General features: G+C 42.4%; 2 protein-coding genes across 2 annotated transcripts; both read right to left on the bottom strand.

The window, feature by feature from the left end:
* Positions 1-474: 474 nt before the first annotated feature.
* TACSTD2 (tumor associated calcium signal transducer 2) lies at positions 475-1,404 on the bottom strand (the record flags this gene model as incomplete). Its single annotated transcript, XM_082286728.1, has 1 exon — positions 475-1,404. One exon carries the CDS (start codon positions 1,402-1,404, stop codon positions 475-477), a length of 930 nt encoding a protein of 309 aa, XP_082142854.1.
* A 2,692-nt stretch (positions 1,405-4,096) lies between these two features.
* Positions 4,097-21,763, bottom strand: MYSM1 (Myb like, SWIRM and MPN domains 1). Its single transcript, XM_082286701.1, has 20 exons — positions 21,670-21,763; positions 19,692-19,767; positions 19,428-19,498; positions 19,087-19,164; positions 18,930-18,956; positions 18,328-18,406; positions 17,743-17,841; positions 16,395-17,149; positions 15,426-15,556; positions 14,367-14,470; positions 13,424-13,501; positions 12,280-12,368; positions 11,906-11,960; positions 11,770-11,820; positions 10,861-10,935; positions 10,396-10,584; positions 10,064-10,196; positions 8,188-8,293; positions 8,011-8,068; positions 4,097-7,211 (listed from the first exon to the last, which is right to left on the bottom strand). The coding sequence occupies exons 1-20, from the start codon at positions 21,726-21,728 to the stop codon at positions 7,047-7,049; spliced, it is 2,478 nt and encodes an 825-aa protein (XP_082142827.1). The 5' UTR covers positions 21,729-21,763; the 3' UTR covers positions 4,097-7,046.
* Between the last annotated feature and the right edge of the window lie 261 nt (positions 21,764-22,024).

A 22,024-nucleotide genomic window follows, 5' to 3' on the forward strand; every position in this document is an offset into this window, starting at 1 on the left:
GTTTAAAATGTTCCAGAAACTTTTTTTTTTTTAAAGACCCCATGAACAAAAACCAAACTGCATTTTAAAAAAGTCCACCAAGAGAAAAGCAGCAATATAGCCCAAATATGTTGAGGCAAGTGTTTTAATTTCAGCAAGTAGATACACCAAGAACCCCACAGAGTATTTAAGTATTTAAGCAACCTGAGCCAGGCCTGCAGCAGGAGTGAAAGCATTCTGTGTTATGTTAAATAGATAGATGTAACAGTTTTCTTACCCTCCAAAGTAGGAGTCATTTAAAATATTTAGGTAACTGACTCCCAAATTCATTTATACCCAAAAATTTATACTTACTAAACAAGAATAATTTAGAACAGTCAATGAACAAATTCCTGTAGGAAGGAAAAAACTCCAAATCCATCACATACACTGAGTCTGTTATTTGTATTCTGTGCCTTTTTTTTCCTTTTCTTCCTGTAGTTGCCTTCTTTCAGCTCAGGGCAGCTCTAAGCTTGGGGTTTTAATTTCCCTCATTTCTTTACTCTCAAATTTTTTATATTTCCTTGTGTGCAGCCACCTGAGGATGAGCAGCACAGTGATGCCAATGCCAGCAGTCAGGACCACCACGGTGACCACAGCACTAATGCCAGCTGCCAGCTGCTTCATGCAGAACGCTGGGGGCTTTTCATCCACATAGTAAATCCAGAGCTTTTCAATAGCCAGAGCATCTCCATTGACTGAGACAGTTAATTGACTGTTGGAATGAAATATAGAGTCATTGTTTACATCTTTTTCAAAGTAATAGGCCACATCAGCTATATCTACATCCCACCTGGGTTTCTTGTTCTGGTCCAGGCGGATTTGGATAAGTGGGGGGTCGTACTTGATGGCTGCAATGTACTTGGGGTGCAGCTTGTACCTGCTCTCAAACAGCTGTGTCAGGGCCTTTGCCACGTCGGGAACATCGAAGGCACTGGAGCTTCTCTTGTGTGTCAGCTCAATGTAGATCCACCTTGTCCGGACCAGCTCGCTGCAGCTCAGGCTCCTGTCTCCCTTCTCAGTTCTCCTCACACCAGCAGTGTTCACACACCAGCAGGTGCTGGACTGATTGCACTGCCTGGCTTTAAAGACACCACTGTCCTCGCAGTCAGGGTTGTAAATGCCATCACTGTCTGACAGCCCATGGGGAGGTCTCCAGAAGCGCTTCTCCTTCAGGGGGATCATTTCTGCCTTCATCAGGAAGCATTTTGAAGTCAGGGTTGAGCAGTCTACAAGGTGATCTGAACCTGCCAGCCTGCAGGTGCAGTTCCCAGGGCCGTCCTGGGCACACACTGCCCACTTGTTGGTTGCACAGGTACAGCTGTCATGGGCTGATGAAGCGACTGCCAGAATTAAACCCAGCACAACCCCAAACAGAGGCTCCATAGTGCAGGAGAAAAGCACAGATGAAGTCCTGAGTGACAGCAGGCAGCATCCAAAGCTTTAATCCACTGATGGAGCCTGCTCATTCCTACACCCTGGTGTGCTGCTCCCTTTATTGATTCAAATCAGACCCACCAAACAGGTTCTTCTTCCAAAACAACTGGCATCTCCTTCCCAAATCCCAGTCAACAGCTTCCTGGCTCCCTGTTACTTCTCAGGGTGTGGCACCTGCCTCCAGCCACCTCCCTCGCTCCTGCTTGATGAGGAAACAACAGGGAAGAGACAGCAGCCAAGCTCCTACCATGGGCTTCCCTTATGGATTAAAGACAAGCAGCTGGCCCTTTCCCTTTAGACTTTTTATGGACTATATGCAAATGGGTGTTTAAGGAGTTTCTCTCATTTCTTTTGGAAGAAATCCTACTCCTCCACTCCACTCCTCCACTTCCATCATGGTTTTTCCTGTGTCTTTCACCGCACAGCATCCATATCATTCCACTATCTAGATTCTTATCAGTTATGGACTTTCTACTTTCATAGCTTATTAAATAAAGCCTTTTGGAGTTTTATGTTTGCTGCCTGGAGCAGCTGTCAATTCATGAGGAACCACTGCCGACCAGGTTGATGGCTGCTCTCCTGCACAGAGAGCACAGGAGTACAGCTTCATTTTCCAGCACGGAAAGCTTCTCTCCCACCTTTCCTTTGGCACATGCTCATCCCAAGGCAGCACTAGGAATGCTGATTTTCATGCTTATGCTACCCTTACAAAGTTTTTCGTTAATTCTGAAGAAATTTTTTAATCTGAATTTTAATGACACCTTTCACAGAACACTCCAGTGGCTCCCAAGTCTCCCAATGAACTACAAACCCACATTACCATGTGCTTTGGCAGCAGCTGACAGAGACTTTCCAGTTTGCATTAAGTAAGTCCCATTCATTTGATTTGTCAGACCCTGTCAGACTCTTTATAAATTGTTATTTTGGGACCAGTAATGACCACAGGGCAGCGTGAGCACTGTACTGCCAGCCACAGCCTTGCAGTCAGCTCCTACCTGTGTGCTGCTTACCTGAGCACTGCCCCACTTCCAGTCCGTGCCAGCTCCTGCACTCATGGACTGTTCAGAACTCAGAGTAGGTGTAAAATCAGAGCTCTACATGGAAACAGGATGTAAATACCTTCTGCCAAAGCAGGACACAATCTGGACATTCCTTCAGGTAACAATATGTGTAGCTACCTTTCTTGGAAAATAATTGAGATCTACAGCTAAAAGTATTATTAAAATTACCAGGTAAGTCAATTTGTCATGTTGATGATTCTATAATAGTTTATCAACTCTTTTCCCATTTTTAAGTCATTCATTTACCCACACTACAATAATCTCCTTTTTTAAAATTTTCACCTCCCTCCTGCAAAGTCAAAATCCATTTACCTATCACCTGCCTGCTCATATCTTGTCTTTATTTTATTTCACATTATTTAAATGCCAAATGTGAAATATAGTTCAAAATAAAAGTGCACTTCTTCACTGACTTTTTCTTTTACTGGTGGATTTCACCCTCTGTAAATAAGGAAGGAACAGACTTACTTTAAAGACAAGTTTTTCCAACTATCTATGTACTTATATATATTTATATATGTTAAAAATATATGTAATGCCTCTATGACACCAAAAGAAGTATTATTTCTTTTAATCCATGCTAAGCTGTAACAGTACTACAAGAGTTAATTATTTAGAACAGCAGGCTGTAAAAGGAATAATCCTGTAGGAAATGTGGAGTGCATTATTTCTTTAGTGATCTCTGCTGCCATGGAAACAATTTCTCAGCACAATTCTAAACCTCGTAAAAGTAGGGCAGTAGGTCTATGTAAAGCAGCAATTAAACAGCCCGAATACTTTTATCTAGGCCATTAAATACTTTGTCCAGCATCACATGTGATTACAGTGTTCACTGGGATGTTAAACCACCAGCTTGTTCCCGTGGGGATGGATGAAGTCCCTTATCCCTCACTTCCTCAGGGGTGCACAGCACCAGCACAGCACCTTTCTCTCCCCATGCAGACACTTGGGGTGCTCAGCTGTGCCACACCCCCCTTTTGGGGTGCACTGTCCTCCTCCACAGCCTCTCGTTCCCCTACACACACTCTGTCCTCATGGCTCAGCCCTGCCCAGTAGAGCAAATTCTCTCCAGCACAGCAGAAAGGAGCCTGGTTAACAGAGCTGGAACCAACCCACTTGGGTCAGATCTGGGGAAGGAATATGGCTGATGGAAAGGCATCTGCTGGGCACCTTCAGGCTTTGCCCGTGCAAACCCCTCACACTGCTGATTCAGGACTGTGAGATGTGTGGCAAACACTGGGGTACCATCCCAGCATCCCTCCCCAAGTACCACTGGATAATCTTCTGAAGGAGACTAAAGCATAGGGGGTGTAAAACAAATGAAGGAAACAACTCCACACCGAGGCACACGGCTCCTGCCCTAAACGTGCTCCCTGGCCGCAAGTTTACACACCCTCGTAAGAACAGTTTTGCTCCGAGTTCCAAACCTTTCCTGCAGCAGCTGTAACAAAGCGCCCTCTGCTGGAACCGAGCTTTATTCTGTCACTTGGTCATTGCCACCGACACGGAACAAAGAAATTCCAGACCCAGTGCTCGGAGACAAGAAGCTGTTACAAATACAGACACATCTTCCAGGGTATTGCATATATAGTCTTTATTAGTAGACTCTTGTCTATCATCAGTCAGAAATAGCAGAGAAGCAAGCAAAGGAAAAAAGTACTGAATATCAGTGGCAATAGCGTTAACTTTTTGCTTGGTTATGGATTGTTTATTTTTTTCAACGCAATTGTTTTTGGAAAGTTAATTATTTTTAAAAAATTAAAAATAGGGATGTTCCCTCCCCTTGCACACAAGATCTGCATCCCTGTGAGGCAGCACTGCTGCTAACTGGGAGAGCAAAACATGATTCAGCCAACAAATGTCCATAGGGATATTTGCCAGAATTGACATCTTCAGGGAGGTTGTTTGGGTTTATTTTGTGGGGTTTTGTTTGTTTCTTTTTTCCTTTTCTAAACTGCTGAATTCCAGTTTTAACTGTATCATTCTACTCACTACTCAACAATTTCTCATGTCCTGAGCAACAATTTAGTAAGGTGTAACACTGGTCCTATGGAAAGGAATAGCAGATTAGTCTGCACAGGTCCACTGAAACAAAGCCTAGATGGGGGAATAAAAGCTTTATAATAAAAGGTTTTCATGCCTAAAATGTGTTTGGTAGTAGAACTGGTATATTAGTAAAACAGATTTTTATCTCCTGGGAAGCATGCAACTTCCAAACTCATATCATTAACCTCTCGGTGAAACTAAATGATGAAAAGTAAGTTAGTTTATTTTCTTACCCTGGCTCATGTCAACTAAATCATTACTCAGCATCACAACTGTGCTCTTTCCAATTCCTACAGAATTCTGTGTGCTAGACTGGATCCTGATGGTACAAACATTGTGTTTTCTCCCACACCACCCTGCAACAAACGCTTGGAAATCTGGAGCCTTTATGTGCATGGCAAAGGCTCAATCCTGCCCCGTGTCCTCAGAAACAAATCACTTCAAAAGTCAGGGTTACTCAAACCTTTCCTTATGTAACAATACTGTTAAATCCAATAATACAACTGTGTTACTTTACCTCAGTGATCATTACAGAAAGAAGCAGCCAGGACACTGTTACCACTACCTGGGTAATCCTGACCCATCCTTCAAGGGCTGGGAATACCACGTGGACAACGAACAGTTTCTACTTCATGGTGCTGTAACACAGGAGGTTCAAAATCCTCCTCCTAACCAGCTCTAATTACTGCTGTCAGGACATTGACACTGGGGGATTTCCCAGAGTAACCTGTGCAAAACTGCAACCCAACAGCCCATGACTGAGAGGGAGGAATGCCTTCCCACCTGGAGTGTAGCTTAACCAGGAATCCAGGAATCCATGCAATACTGGTAGTCAGGAAGCCCCAAAGATGACAGTTTAGAGTAAATGCAGGCTGGGTCAACAGGCCAGATAGAGATGGATACACCAAGTGGTAAATTACACACAGTAGTGGGACCTAAAGCTGTGCACCAGCACATCTGAACATAGAGAGAGCACACAACACCCACCAGTACTTTTGAGTCTATAGCTCTTAAATGTGGGAAAATCACTGAGTTTCAAGGGCTCCTATTTTTGTCTGATCAGGTTCTGCACCTTCCCCTTAGTGACAGAAAGAGACTCATGAGGCCTGATAAAAATATAACATTAACTTCCTGTGAAGGAGTTCCCTCCTTGGGATTTTAAAGCTTTTCAAACTCTTTATACAAACAAGAAGCTGAAACATATAAAATCTTAAAATTCCATTTATGTTATGTAGAACTATATATATACACACACATATTTTCTTAACATAAAAATTGGGTCCATTGTCTCCCCTCTAGATATAAACTCTAAGTCTTGCTTGAGACTTTCAAATATATTTTAGACCTCTTTGAGAAACTCTGCCCAAGATAAACGTGTAAATAGTAATACCTGTAAACAAGTCAAGTTTCCTTAGTATTTAGAAAGCAACATTTAAAGCACACTTTTGCTAAAATGATTCACAACGATGCAGCTCATGAAACATTTCCAAGTTGCAATCAGGAAACTTCTCAATCAAGACCAATCTGTGACTGATTTATCTAAATATATACCTGTATGAAATCATAACTGAGGAACTGATATAAACCAGTGTTTTCCTATTGAACTGCACATTACAGAGAAGACTCTGAATATAAAAGTGGGATTTTTTCTTTAAAAACGCAAATCCTTTTCTTCTCATTGCACTCAGTTTGCCATCAATTAGGAGCTCTTGTTTCCACAGGAAACACTGGCAATTAGAAGTGGACAAACCACAATGATCTGGAGAACAACAAAAAACCTTCCTGTAGAATGGAAGGCCAGAAAGATGCAACCTGTAGTAAGACAGGAGTTACCATTTCCACTGGAAACAAACACAGCCACTACTGAGAAGTCATGAAACTCATCAGCTTTTTCTCCCCAGTATAGAAGCAGGATGGCAAAGAACATGCCAAAAAGCTACTTGACCATCAGAATCAATGGGGAAAAGTAATATGAAAAATAATAGTAAAAAAAGAAATTGGGTGATGTATTTTGCTACCACTGAATGAAACTTCAGACTGGATACCAGGAAAGTCTGAGCTACAAAACTCTCAGTTAAGTTTCCCTTTTGTGAACTCATTCAAACTTACACTCCCTAAAGCAAAGGAACAAATTCATTCTGAATTAGAGGTGCACCTGTAGATAAAAGAATGAAATAAAGTTTCCAAACTGAAGGACTTGAGAGAGGACCAACTCTCCTTGAAGACTGATGCACAGCATTCTTGACAGGGTGTGCTCCTTCCTGAACATCAGGCTGGTCAATCATTAACCTCATTAGCATTAAGCATTCCTTGGGCACACAGGTCACGCACATTAAGAGTTTTCAAAGTGGTTTTAAACCACAACAATAAGATGACACTGGATTCTGTAACACTCACTATCAAAACGGATAAAAATTCTGAAAGAGTTGACAGAATGGAGAGGAGAAGAAGAAATTAAAAAATAAAACCAAAATTCCGAAGCCATCACACTGGCAATTCATGTGAACATTCATTCTCACTTCCTTCAGCATTATCCCTTTTCTCACTCTTGTACGTGGAAAGGAATAAGTTTTCTATCTGAGTCAAGAACTCTTCAGCAATGAGGCAGTTTGTTACCTTGCCCAAAGTCTTCCTCATGCACTCCAAAAGCTAGGCAAGAGAAAAAGAAATTTGTTTTAAATTGCCATTTTTACCCCCTTTCATCTGGTAAGCATTGCAAAGCAGTTTTTATTTATTTAGGATTAACACTACAAAAAGTGTTTGTACATCATAAATTTAAAAGGAACAGTCACATGGGTGATCTAAACCCAAGTCTTCAAAACCAGTTACCCAAGAGCTAAATTTCAGAGCATCTATCAACTCAATGGTGGTTTATAAGCAAAGATGTGTTGAAAGGAAACAAAAAAATTCCATGTGTGCAATTACTGTGTGCAAGCTTTCTGTTTATGTCTTTGCTTTGGGCAGAGTTTCTGTCTTGGCTGTGCAATAACCGTACAGCTGCCATCAGTCAGAGGTGCAGAGCAGTGACTACACTGACTGAAAAATTAAGGTTCCTACTTATCCATGATAAACATGGCACAGCAGTATTTTACTGGTGGAACAAAGGAACAGGGAGGCCAAGGCTGCTCTTGAGATGTGTGCAGGTCTTGACAGTGAAAGAATACAAAATGCTGAGAAAAGACTGAGTAATTTTTCATTAATTCTCCTCCAAACTGAGGGTCAAACCCGGTGTCTGCACATAACCACATCCCCACCTCTCCCAGAGGAGGATCTTTATTTTCACTGTGTTGTAAGTAAATAAGCTGTGCCACAGAATTCATTTATTGTCACCAATTTACATCTCTGATTTGTAGAAGTGTAACTAACTTCAGGTGACTTCTGCTGATATGAAACAGATTTGCATTTAAAAACACATCTAACATTAAAAAGTTAAGAGAAGAAAACTTACTTTTTGCAAACAAGTCAGGTCAGAATCTCTATGAAAAATTTTATCCATGGGGACACTGCTGTTGGAAGAAAAACAAACAGGAGTGCTGGGGAAAGCAGCCACAGGTCTTGACTGGAACATAACAATAAACATACAAACATTCCAACCTTTGTGTTTGTAACAGAACTAGACACTTACCTATGGCAAAATCTGTATTTTTCAATTATCCACCGTGTTTTTTCAAATATTAATTCCCACTGAGGCTCCTCCAACATCTGTTCCGTTTCAAATTTGTAGGGCAGGCCTGCAATCAATTGAAGATCATTATTCAGTGTGGTTTTCCTGTTTAGTTTAGGTGCAATCCCTCCCTTCCCCATAATTGTTCCTCATTTATTACTGACTGCAGAAGCCTGTAGTTCTGTTCCTTGACAACATTAAGGAGGTTAAAGTAAAAGGATGACGTGTTTTGGATTCCAAATTTAATTCTGGTGGGAGTAGGAACAAATCTGTTCTCCTCCCTGCCCTTGCCAATTCCCATTCCATAAGGAAGGGCACAGAAATCTACAACAAACCCAGAAATGGAAAAATTAAGTGTTTATAACTTAGTAGCACTTTTTTAGTCTCTGTAAGATTTATATGGTTATTAAATTAATTAAAAAGGTTTAGCTTTTAAGTATGAATGGGCTGATGGTGAAGTGCTGACTACTGTTCTCAATTTCCAAGGAATTTTGCTCAAAAATGAAGAAATTCTACTCATTTACTGCATGTGGGGGAAGAGAATGTTAGAAAATATTTTAAAGGAGAATCAGAAAGTTATTTGCAGAACACAATTTGTTTAGCAAAAATCAGGAAGAAAGAGACTGTACATTTCAGTAAATCATTTCCAAAGAACCAGAGGAGATGGCATTTTGTAAAACCTTGATTTCAGGAGCGAAACAGAAATCTGAAATCCTCTGACAGAAAATGCACATGACTACAAAAATGTCTTCTAAGGGCAATAGAGTTTGTCAGTATTTTAACTCCCCCCACAAGGGTGGGATGTGTGGGAAAAGAGGATAGAAGTGCAGGACTCTCAGTGTGGTAAACAGGAACTGGGGCACAGATGTGGCCACTGCTCCCCCTGCCCCAGGATTGTGCAGCGAGGCTCCAGGCAGAGGGGCTCCCCTTCCTGCTTCCACAGGAAAAAACAGAGGGAACTGTGGGCTCACAAGGCCTCAGTTACTGCTGTGCAAGAGAACTGGAAACCTTGGAGTGTGGATGCCAAAATCAGGACTTTATAAATAGAGGGAGGAGGAGGGAGAACAGGTAGCTACCAGAACTATCTACTGTTACCAGGGGAATTTCCCTCAAATCCATGTCAGGAAAAGAGCAGAAGATCTCATCATCACTTGCAATACAGCAAATTTTATGTGGTATGTCCTTAACTGTTCAAGAAAGGAAAGGATCCTGTTTTCATGAAATGCCAATGGTATTTTTAATCAAGAATTTGTTCCCTTAGGTGGGGGTTCATGCCAGCACCATTTCAGCTTTCATGCCTTGTGTTCCCCTGGACAGCTGGCACATGTATGTGATCCTTTGACCTTCTGAATGCCATGCTACCCAAAAATTAGGGATTTTTGGCCACTATAGCAGCCAATTCTTTGCTATTTACTTCTGTCTCCTCGAGCAGAGAATCTGTTCAGAACATTGTAACGTAGCAAAGGCCAAGTAAGATATGAAACAGTTTCTAAGCTGTTCATATGGATTCTGTATGTAAATAACAGGGACTTGTGTCCCAACCCTTTCACTTCTTTCATGAATTGTGGGAATTACTAATACAGAAGATCAATCTTGTATATATTTATACTTGTGTATTCCTGTCCTGACAGCACAGAAACTTGCAGGTTTATTCTTTCAGTGAAATGCATGGGTTTTTCTAGCACACGTTACCATTATGAATTACACTATTTATATAATACCATCATATTACCAATATAAATACTGATTTCTCTGGTTCAAAACCAGACATTTTCCCCTTAAGATCCAAAAGGGGAAGGCAAGTGAGGACACTGGTTAATAAAAGAGGGGTACTTACGATAGGAACCGTCAGAACTGATCTCGTCACTAATGACCAGACAGGTGATCTGGGAATAGGGGAGAGGATTATTCCTGTTGTAAGGGCTTATGATCATTCCGATGAACATGGCACCACCCCTGGAGAAATAGCTCTAAAAACACAAAAACACAGAAAAAACCCCACATACAAAACTCCAATCTTGTTCAGGTAATGCTGCAATCTAAAAAGAGCATTTATGTCAATTGATGCTGAGCTGATGTAAGATGCACTGGTGCAACAGTGAATTAACCCATAAACACCACGGAGGCCTCAGGGCTGTCGGGGTGCTCTGCTGAGTGCTGTGGCTGTACCTGGTATTTAGCCTGAGTGTCGATGTCCCGGATGGAGGGGTTGGGGTCGAAGGCGGGGTGGGAATGGTACCAGCCGATCACCTGGAAGCCCCTGGCCGCCAGCGATTCCGAGGCCTGAGTCTGGGACACCGGGTCCATCTCGCACTGCAGGCCTGTGCTCAGGCTGTTGCACGGCTCTGCTGCACACACCTGTGAAAAGAACCTCCAGCTGCATCAATGCAAGAAACCTCCAGCAGTTACATAAAACTTACAGAGTTTTAAGAATCATTTACCAGATCTTCCTCGTGATGCAGCTGACACTTGAACACAAGCTTAACTCTCGTATTTCAAGACTACAGTAATGAACTTCAACTTTCATATAATTAATTAATTGCCCTTCAGAAATAAGTTACATCTATTCAAATTATAGCTATGATCATTCCAGTTTCAATATTGTAGAGAAAATGTGAAAAGACAAACACTTACTTCCACGGTCTTATCAGCTTCAGAGTACCTTCCACCGAGCAGCCCAATCACTTCTGCCAGAGACACGTGAGAGTGCTGGAATGGGATCAAACAAGTAGGAAAGTCCAAGTTGTGGGATTTCTCACAAGTCAGTGACTTCTCAAGGATATGGAGAAGGAAAGCTCAAGACAACTCAAGACTCTCAAATAGCCAGTACTTCATTTAAAGCAAACAGAAAAGATTAAATTTGCTTATTATATACACACCACAGATGTAGTGCAAGGGTGCAACACTTCCATACACGAGGCAATGCTGGCTTCAAAAACTGCAGCCTGGGCAGAGCTGAACAACTGCACACATTTTGGTACAGCCTGTTGTTCTTGAAAAAACCCACACATTGCTTTGCAAACACAAAATCAGTTCCCAGACTGGGAGAAAATGAAGCCATAGATTTCAGAAGGGCGGTCTGTTTCAGAAAGTAGCTTTAAGCAAGTTAGATTTAAAGTATGACAGAGAGTAGTAAGTAGTAAAGCTCTCAATAAAGTAGCAAAGCTCTTACTACTTTTTCTAGAAGGTCAACAGTTGTACATTAAGCACAATACAAAACCCATTCATTTTAGGGCCTTTATTTAATACTAGATTCTCACTGCTAGGCCTGACTGGAAAGAATCACAGAATGGTTTGGGTTGGAAGGAAACTTAATGATTATCTCATTATTCCCCCTGTCATTGGCAGGGACACCTTTCATTAGACCAGGTTGTTCAGAGTCCCACCCACCCTGGCCTTGAACACTTCCAGAGATGGGGCAACCACAGCTTCTCTGGGTAAACTCTTCTATTTTCTTGGTCTTCTTATGTTGCTCATTAAAAAATCCCCCAAACCCACAGCATACACATCACAGCTTTTTGAAAGACAAAACTTAATGCTCACCAAATCCATTATTAGAAGTGCTTCAGAAGACACTTTCACCTGAAAGGGTGCCTGAAATGACAAACACAATAATGAGTATAAGAAAAGTAACCCAAAGCAATGGAGCCTTCTTGGTAGTTCCCTCAGAGGCACATACCTGCTTCTCTTCCGTGAACAAACAGCATGGTATCAGCTGAAAGGGATCAAAGGAACTATAAAATGAAAGAAAATTTCTCTAAAGATGTAGGACAGTCAGGAAACTTTTCAAGTTTCCCACTGTCTCCTTGGCAAAGGAGGAATAACCTTGTTTTCTTCACTGGATTTTCTCATCCCACATTAGGATGACTTCCACCAAATACAGAAATGTCACTTCCCACACTCCTGAATTCCAACATGGAACATCTGAAATGCATCCCTGCTATTTCAGACCACGATACATATTAATGCTTTGCAGGGTTCCAGCCTGACACTACACAGGACATTTGTTCAGTTCCTAGCAGATCTGTGTTTGAACACAATGCAATCAAATACCTTTTGATTTGTCTCGAACCTTTAGAAGATTTTGCAGGTTTCAGTTTTTCTTCCTCTCTCCTTCTTGCTAATTCTTCAGCTGAGAGATGCTGAAAAGATTTTTTAAAAAAATTCAATGTTTTAATGTCTGAAGTGCTTTTTCAGCCCTGATTACAAAACCAGCCCAGAATAAATTCTTGATGTAATTAGTGTATTACAAGACTATTCAAGACAGAGGCAACAGCCATGGCAAAACCAAGCAGTGTGGAAGGAGTGACAATCTGAGATCAAGTCCACAAGGTGTCTGTTTAATGCCTGATGAGAGAATTCTCTCACTTTCCAAGTCAATTAAATTCAGTAAAATCACAGCCCACATCACAAACCAGGTGTAAATCCCGGTGTGACAATCTGCCATTAACAAACCACAGCCAGAATTTATCATGACCACTCTTTAGGGATGAAGTTTTTCAACCTTTATTTCCATCCAAATATGTATTTTGCAGGAAGTGTTGCAATTATTAAACTACAATTACTCAAAAGTAGGTATGGCATGATAACATTATGGAAGTAATTGTTACAGGAAATTACTGAAAGGTTGAAAATTAAGAAGGTTTTCTCTACAGGAAAATTGAATGTTTACAGTTCTTTACTTTTCATATAATTTGAAATTGTAGGAACAGACAAGTATTTTCTTTCCCATTCTCCCATAAAATATTTAACCTTCTATGAATTTTTAAAGCACTTAATAAACCACAATATTCTGGGGATATTGCTAGTAGCAGAATTAATACTAGGAACTCATTATCACCTGCATAATGAGCATAAGGAAACCATACAGGACTGAAAATGTAACATTTAAATGTTATTCTCCCATCCCCTACCATTACCATTAAGGCAGTTAACTGAAAGCAACGGGTCATGAAATCTCCTACAAGACAAGGCAAAGAGTTTTTATGGGCATAAAACCCCTGTGCAAACCCCAAATGCAGTTGTATTTATCAGCATGAAGATGTACCAGCTGCTGCATTACTTTCAAATTACACTTCCACAAGAGAGGGTAAGTCCCTGTGACACAACTGTTCCCTTGCCTGTTTAATGCAACACCACCTGCCAGCAATTAGCAAGAATTGATGATTTAAGGCACGTTTAAAACACAGGAGGTTACCTCAAACGTCTGTCCTTCCAAATCCTTTGCATCACACCAGTTTCCCCAAGGGTTCCGCACTCGCCGTCTTCTTGTGCGCTGAGGCAAGAAACCACCATGAGTCAAAGCTCTTAGCCCGAAAAAACTGCATTTCCTTCATCTAGGCAGCCATGAGGACATTATCCAAAAGGTCACTGCCCCAGGAGTGGTACTGACACTCTGACATGTTCCCACAAGAGAGAGAACACCCCCAGCTCTGTAGAATTAAGGAGCTCACAATCTGTCCCGAAATACCATCAGTGATATTTAAGGCTGCGAAGGCTGTTGGTATTCCCTGGAATATCAGCATCCCTGACAGCAACAGGGCATTGATATCCAGCTCTGAATTATTGCTCAGACAACACACAAAGCTATAAACTCCGTGTGTTTACATTTAGTGTATGCTACAGTTCTTTACATTTCAATTTACTAGTTTTAAAGTGGGATTGATTTAGTTTTCCTCTCATCAACTGATTTACTTTGCTGTGAAGTACTTAAAAATGCTACATTAAGTGTGAATATAAAAATTAACTTTGGCAAGCCTTGGTAATTCATGCAATTATAAATGAGTTATTACTGCATTTAATTGTGTGCATAGGGGTCTCAGTAAGCCGTAACACATACCTACTGTATTTAACAGTTGAAATGCAAACAATCACACACTGCACTGCACTTCACTATTTTCTGGCTAATAAATTGTGGGGAGGAGTGGGTTTGGGCTGCAGGGGAAGGCCTGCAAGACAACTGAAGTAAAGTACATGAACAAGTGAGTGGGTGTGAGACACCTGTACCTAGACTGACACCCCAATCACAGGGCACTCTCATGAAACTGCAACCTGAATGAGGGGAGAAATTCCCCGAGGTGCCCTGGCTTGCAAATGCAAACTGGGAGGATTTTCCCCCTTTCTTCTGCCCCAGGCTGTACCATGGACTGCAGGCGCTGGGCCAGCTGATAGGCTTCCACCGTGTCCTTGCCCTCCCTGCAGCGGCTCCTGTCGGCGGGCTGGGGCCGGTTGTACACAGCCTGTTCTGCAGGACACACAGGGGACAATTCCTGTGTCAGCAGAGCTCAGGGCCACTCAGCACTGCCACACACACAGGAATGACATGGGTAAGTGTTAGCAGCAAATGGCACAGGAAAAAAGCAACCAAAACCCTCACAGTGAAAAGACATCTCTTGACGTTCGTAATTCTGAGTGATGACACAGCCCTCTCCCACTACACTTTTAAAACAACAGAACATCCTTCCTTATTATTAATTAATTTTTAATAACTTTACTTTAGACAAAATGTACTTGGAAGACACGTTGCTCCTCTCCTAAGTAACTGTCATGCAGCTTTGGACCAAAATCCATTCAGGCACTCTAAGCCAACATCAAGTTACAGCTGTATGTTCACTTTTAACAGGTAACCTAATTTTAACATGTCAATTGTTTAAAAACTAGCCCTGAGGATGAAGGCATTGGGGTTTATTTAGGAATTAGTTATAATTTAGCATGGGAGAAGAAACAATTACTCGAATTCCAACTAGTAAGAAGACATGCAGAATTTCAGATACAGCTGATAACCTCAATTATTCATTAAAATGAATAATTTCCAGTTTCTTGCTGGAAGGCAGGAGTGAGTAGTTCCTCCATGCCATCAGAATTTCAGATACAGCAGAATTTCAGATGCAGCTGGCATCAGGATACACAGAAAAGCACAAAACAAAAAACACATCCCACCAGCTAGTGGGTGGTAAACAGGAGGGAAGGGGAAAAGAAAGAAAAAATAAAAGGTTTTGTGTGAATCCAAAATTCATAGTCCTGTTAACAGGTTACAAGCTCCTCTAGATTTTGCAGGGTAATGAGAGAGAATCTGTCAGAAGGTCCTTCCTAGCAAGGATGAATGTGCATCCTCTGTGGGAGCACACCCTAATGCTGGGCAGTCCTTCAACATGACACCAAAGGAGGCTCTTTATTGATTCCAACAGAAATATCTTTACCACAGCCAAAGTTGATTGCTCCTATCAGCTCCAGGTACGTGTGGATCCGCCCGATGCAGTTGACGTCCCCGCAGTTCTTCAGGCCAGGACGCACTGAGGTCTTGTTCAGGTATTTGGGTTTGCATCTCTCCCTGAAACGAAGCACAGCACCTTGTCAAAGAGCAGAACAGACCCCGAGGGGACAAGGGAATTGTGTGACCTTAACTGAGGTCCTGTTTTCACTCTCTAGGCACTTATTCCTTCCTTTCAAACTGATACGGAATCTTGTCAGTTCAACACTTCTCTGGTGTGGAATGGCATTTTAGTCTCTCTTTACAACTAGAACAAGCTGTCAGAGCACAAGACAACTGAGTGAGGACAGAGTTAAACTCAGTAATTCTTTCTACTTCAAAGCAAGCACAAACCAACACTGGCAACCAAACTATCTTGAGCCTGCTACCACAAGTCACTACGATTCCTTACACTAATCCTTGGGATATGGAATATCAAATATTTAAGTGTACAAGCACCACTCCAAATTGATTCTTAATTTGAGGCATTCTTTTGGTCAACATTATTTGCTCTAGCACAGATTATTACTTCTTGCTGCCCTTCTTTAAAGGCAGGGCTACAGAATTAATGCCACTGGTTATTTTAAGGAACCATTTATTAAAACCATTCTTTACATACAGGATGGCAAAAATGGCAAGAAAATAGCATAGCCAAAATAAATGCAGCCTGTTCTGGTACAGGACATTAATTTTCTTAATGCTTCTAAGTACTTTCATTCCTCAGCTTCCAAAATGCCAGAGAAAAAATAGGGAAGATGCAGAAGAAGCATTAATAATGAATGCTGTTCACTGGCAACCTACCATACAATTAATTTTACTCTTTTCCGAAGTAAGCTATTAGTGCTAAGTAGTGTTTTAACTACATCAAACCAGGATATCTTAATCACTTATTTCAATAAAATAAATTAATGCATCTCACCACTGATCCAAAATATAATTCCTGATTTTCAAATAACGCTCTGGTGTTTTGGCCTGGCGCCCTTCGAAGAATTCGGGAATAGCCTGCTTTTCTTCTTCCAGAATGATGCTTCTGTCAACCTCCACTTCTTGATCAGGTGGCTTCAGCTCCTCTGCTTCCTCTTGATGATCTTCATCCACTTGGCACGAAGAAGGAAAAAGCAATCCATTATCAGCTGGGTCTCTTTGCTCCTCACTGAGCTCCTGATCAGTTCCTTGTGCAGTCCCATGACATGTGACTGGTCCACCTTGTTCAGCTTTCTCAATGAAGTTATTGTACTGCTGGTAATCCAAATTCACAGAGTTATCCCCATTCAGGTGCTGGGAACACGTTGCTGCCACCGCAGGAAATACCAACGCATCCACTGTCTCTGGCCTGGTATGGTGAGGATCTTCTTTAGGTAAAGCAGTTGCAGAACTGTGTCCAGCAGATGAAAAACCTTGTTCCACTGCTTTTGTTTCTTCAACTGGACTTCTTGGAATAACAGGAAATTCAGATTTTGCAGTTTCTTGCTGGAAGGCAGGAGTGAGTAGTTCATCCACATCATCAGTTATGTCCACTTCCTCATCATCTGACAGCTTTTCAATTTTCACTGCGTTCAGGTTGGGGTCTGCACGGCCTCTCAAGTTTCCAGCTTCTACCCTTACTCCATCCTCCATGGGAAGGCTGCTCCCACACTGACTTTGCTCTTCTTTTTCAGAATCACCATTTTTTGCCTTAGGAAAATATAAAACACTTTTAGGAGGGAGAAACAAACCAAACCCATCTGCCTGCCAAATAATCAGAACTATTTTATTCAAGCAGCAGACATTCTGAAGTGTTTCTTCTTTGATTTATCCTTTTAAATTATTTTAATCCATTGCAACTGACTTTTACACAGCATTACTGGGATACTTTAGCCCAAGTGGAAATTTACATGTATTTCCAGTCAAAAAACCCTAGAAAGTTGTTATTTCTTCTTAAAATCCACGAAATCTCAAATGAGGATGAAGCTAAAACTACAATACACAGCAAAAACAGCTATATAGTGGAAAACCACTATTTTCAGACTAACAACCAACAGTATAAGACACCACAATTATACTACATTTATTGTTTAGTTATACCAGCAATAAAAATACTGGTCACGCTAGGAATTTGAAATCAGGTCTGATTTCACATTTAAATCTGCAAATAGGATATTCCACTTTTCTGAATATGGGAATGAATAGAGTACCTGCTTTGACAGCAGTGCCCTGAAAAGACAGATTAAAACCAAGCTACCCACTGGCAAACACCTTTTTGCCAGCTCCAGGGATGCTCCATTTACCTTGTTCCTAAAGTACTGCCGAGCATAGCTCTTGACTTGCAGAACCGTTCGAGTGCCGATCAACTTGGCAATTTTCGTCCACCTGCGGCCAAATTTCACCTAAAACAACAAAGCACATGGAAGTCACCCAAATTCTGACATCCCACACATGGCACTGCATGTGTCAAATGAGTTCAAAACCTCGATTATTCATTAAAATACACACACAGTACAGCAGACCCATGGTAAAGAACCTCACTATTCATGTTCTACCAAGACTGAAACTGCATCCAGTAGTAAGAATTCTTGTTATTCTTAACTAGAGGATCTTCTTCACCCAGTTCAGGCACTCTGCTGCCTGCTATCCCAAGCAATCCTTGTGCCTGGCAAAGCAAACCCTTTTACAACTGGCACAACCATATAATCTCCACAGACCTTACAACAGTAAAGGATTTCACTTGATTACCTGATCTACCTTAAGGACACACTGTACTTCCATAGTTAATGCAGCATTGTGATTGTACAATGTGTTTACAATACATGTTAACTGCTTTGCTGTTCAAGATAAATTCATTAATTCAATTTATTATATATAAACAAACTCACCAGTCCTTGCTCAAACAGCTCTTTTTCCTCTGATGTCCACTTCAAGGAGCAGCCAGGTGCTTTTGTAGGCGATCGCACCCTGGGAATGCAGGAAGCAGAAATCAGTGCTTTCCCAAATCCAGATATTCTCCAATCCCAGTCACTCAAGGCACCCTCTGACAGGAGGACTACTCCCCATCTTTGGTAAAACTCAAAGTATTGCTTTAGACATTAATGTGACTCAAAAATAAAATATGGAGAATCACATCAGCTTGTCCATCACAATGGAAGATTCAAGGCAACTCGATACTCATCAGTGACTTGTGGCACAGAAATACATAAAAGCAGGCAACAGAAAAGATCAGGCAAAAAAGCCAACTAGAATTACCAATTTTTTATTGTAAACCACTGTGCTACCAAAAAAACCCCCCAAACCTGGTTTACTCCAGCCTGTTGTCACACACAACAGTATTTCTTCCTGTTGAAAGGTCTCTTAAATAATTTTATACAGCCAAATAAAAGAAACTTTGATTTTTATTAAAATAGTATCTAGTAACTTAACAAAATCAGACACCACACTTAAAAATGCAATTCAATGCAATTCAATGTTAAAATGTACATACATGACTTTTCCAGTTTTCTTATGTGGGCTGCAAATAAAAGAGTGAAAATAAAAATTAGTAACTGTGCTGCTGGTGCATATCTCAGCAAATAAACTTATTTTAGAAGGACTTTTCTTTCTACTCAGCTAAGTAAGAATTTTTCCCAGACAGATCTTACCTTTTCATAGATCTTTTCTCTACTTCCTTTTGGCTGAGCCATATTTTTTCAGAAAGTGATTTATTAGATAAATAATATCTGAAACAGTCATTAAGTTTTCAAAGCACCAGAGATATTTGTACATGCGAGAATTTTAATAATCACATAAATTACACTGCTTCAGAATTACCCAGCTGTAGAAACAAATACTGCCATTTCTACAGCAGGATTTCTGCAATCTATCTACAAGATGACAGGGCTTCAGTCACCTTTACAGAGAAAGGTTTGTCCAGTTCTTTTGGAAAGAAGAGGTTTTTTAGCATTCTACAGGAAAACTTAAAACCAAATCAGCAAAAGGATACTCTTCTTCCAGCAACATCTTCTCAATGACAGCCCTGTTTTCTTCACTAATGCTGCTGTCCAACATCCAGGGCTGCAAACAACAAAAATACATTTTAGTGTCTGAATTCTGTTGCACTGTACTTGAGTACTGACAATAAACAGATTCTAAAAGTAAGGAAAAACCACTGGTTAAAAACCTAAAAGAGTGTCTACATGGAGGGAAGAGAGAACACAGAAGCTCTGATAACCTTGCTAGAAGTAGCATTCATTTAAAAAATACTTACAAGACTGTTGCCAGTTCTCCAAGATGAATCAAGATAGTGATCCTGCAGCAGGCTTGATGCTGTGTTTTCATGATCTCTGAAAGAAACTCCAGTGTTCAGAATAACTACATTTTTAATATTAAGAGTGTCATCGAGTTATATTATCTCCACTAAACATTTCTACATCTTTCCCCCAATCAGGTAAAAACAAACTGCTTTCCTGTCGAGGAGAGCTCCTACTTACACAAGATTTAATAGAATCCTGTCATACAGGGTGGTTAGAACCATAGAATAAAATCCTGGAATGGTTTGGTTGGAAGATCATCTCATTCCAACCCCCTAGATCAGTTGCTCTAAGCCCTGTCCAACCTGGCCAGGGCTCACCACCCTCACAGGGAGAGTTTCTTCCCAATATTTAACTGAGTGCTCTTACAGACTTCATCCAGTTTGTACTTAATCTTTTCTGTAAATAACTATTGATTAGAGATCTGTCACTGATTAACGTCATTGATCAACTTCCTTTTATTTTCATGCAGCATAAGATCTCCTTAATAATTCATGCAATTACTTGTTTTCAAAAATCTTTGCTTCCAGAACATTCAGACTTGTCTAATTAGCCCTATATTCCCTGCAGTGTTACTAAATCAAACTCACCTACTACTCTGAAGTGCTTTGTGCAGCACTTCAAACATCTCTTTATAGGATAAAGGATCAGGATGAGTCTCCATGTCCAGAAATCAATACAACTCCTGCTTCTTTTGGAGCATATCCAGGAGAGGGTGGGATCAACAGCCCCCTTTGCCAGCAGCCTGTCTGCAGCAGTGGCAGGGGCTACTTGAGGGCAGTGTGTCTCTGGTACAAACCTCTCGTTCTCTCCCAGCACCTGCAAGTGCTCGATCTGAGGCATTACAGTCACTGCCCATTCACTCCAGCATCCCTTATCCATGAATCTGCTGAAGCCCAGAAAGCCAATGGCATCCTGGGCTGCATCTAAAGCAGCATGGCCAGCAGGGCACAGGAGGCGATTCTGCCCCTCTGCTCCGCTCTGGTGAGACCTCACTTGGAGTGCTGCATCCACCTCTGGGGTCCTCAACATAAGAAGGATAATGGAAGTGTTGGAGCAAGCCCAGAGAAAGCCATGAAGTTGATAAGAGCACTGGAGCACCTCCCCTACAAAGACAGGCTGGGAGAGCTGGGGCTGTTCAGCCTGGAGAAGAGAAGGTTGTGTGGAGACCTGATAGCAAACTTCCAGCTCCCTTCTGAAAGGGCTACAGGGAAGTTAGAGAGGGACTCTTTGCAGGAACTGTAGCGATAGGACAAGGACTAATGGCTACAAACTGAAAGAGGGAAAAATTAGGTCAGATATTAGGAAGAAATTCTTTACTTGAGGATGATGAAGCCCTGGCACAGGTTGCCCAGGCAGATTGTGGATGCCCCAACCCTGGCAGCGTTGAAAGCCAGACTGAATAAAGCCTTGAGCAACCTGGTCTAATGGGAGATGTCCCTGTTCATGGCGGGGGGGTTGGGACTAGAAGATCTTTAAGGTCCCTTCCAATCCTTAACATTCCATAATTCTATGAATCAGTTTCCTGCACCTCCCTCCCGGCATTCAGCTTTCTGAGCCTCCCTGCCTCCGCGAGCTCGCTAACACAGTTACACAACCCAGCACCTTCTCTATGGGTATTTTAAGGATTCTCCCAGCAGCCTCGCAGCGCCGTTCCGGGCTCCGAGGGATCCCATGAGGGCGGTTCCGCGTTCTCCTCACACCAGCGCTACCACAGCCCCGTTCTCGGTGCCCTTCCCCACGATGCCCCACATCGGCGCTGCCCGCTCTCCACAGGCACTCCGTGTTACTCCAAGGTCTCCCCCGGAGCGGCCAGAAGCGCCCGGCCCGGGTGGCCCCCTCAGCAGCGGCTCCCCCCTCACGACCCCCGCCCACCGCGGACGGACGGGACGCGCTGGCCGGAGCCGCAGCGGGACCCTCGCGACCCTCACTCACCCCGGTGCGGCCGCAGGATCCCCCTCAATGTCCACCTCAGGCTCCTCCGCCGCCGCCATGACACCGGGCCCGCTGCTATCGCGGGAAGGGGCGGGCCCGGCGCCGCGGAGATGGGCGGGAGCAGCGCCCCGAGGAGCGGCCGCGGCGGAGGCGGAGATGGCGCTGGGGTAGGCGGAGCGCGGGGCAACAGGGGCGGGCGGGGAGCTGAGGGACAGGGCCGAGCCGTGAGGGGACGGGGCCGAGAGCTGAGGGGTCAAGGCCGGGCTGTGAGGGGACGTGGCTGGGCTGTGAGGGGACGTGGCCGCGAGCTGAGGGGTCACGGTCGGGCTGTGAGGGGACATGGCCGCGAGCTGAA

This window comes from Coloeus monedula, assembly GCF_965178545.1.
Source record: "Coloeus monedula genome assembly, chromosome: 9".
NCBI lineage: Eukaryota > Metazoa > Chordata > Aves > Passeriformes > Corvidae > Coloeus > Coloeus monedula.

Excerpts from the sequence above, each read along its gene's own strand:
- MYSM1 (XM_082286701.1), bottom strand. The coding sequence starts at position 21,728 with ATGGCGGCGGCGGAGGAGCCTGAGGTGGACATTGAGGGGGATCCTGCG. Across the intron at positions 17,842-18,327 it reads AGCTGTTTGAGCAAGGACTG|GTGAAATTTGGCCGCAGGTG; the intron begins GTGAGTTTGTTT and ends TTGTTGTTTTAG. Across the intron at positions 15,557-16,394 it reads AATTATATTTTGGATCAGTG|GGAGAGATGCAAACCCAAAT; the intron begins GTGAGATGCATT and ends GCTTCGTTTCAG.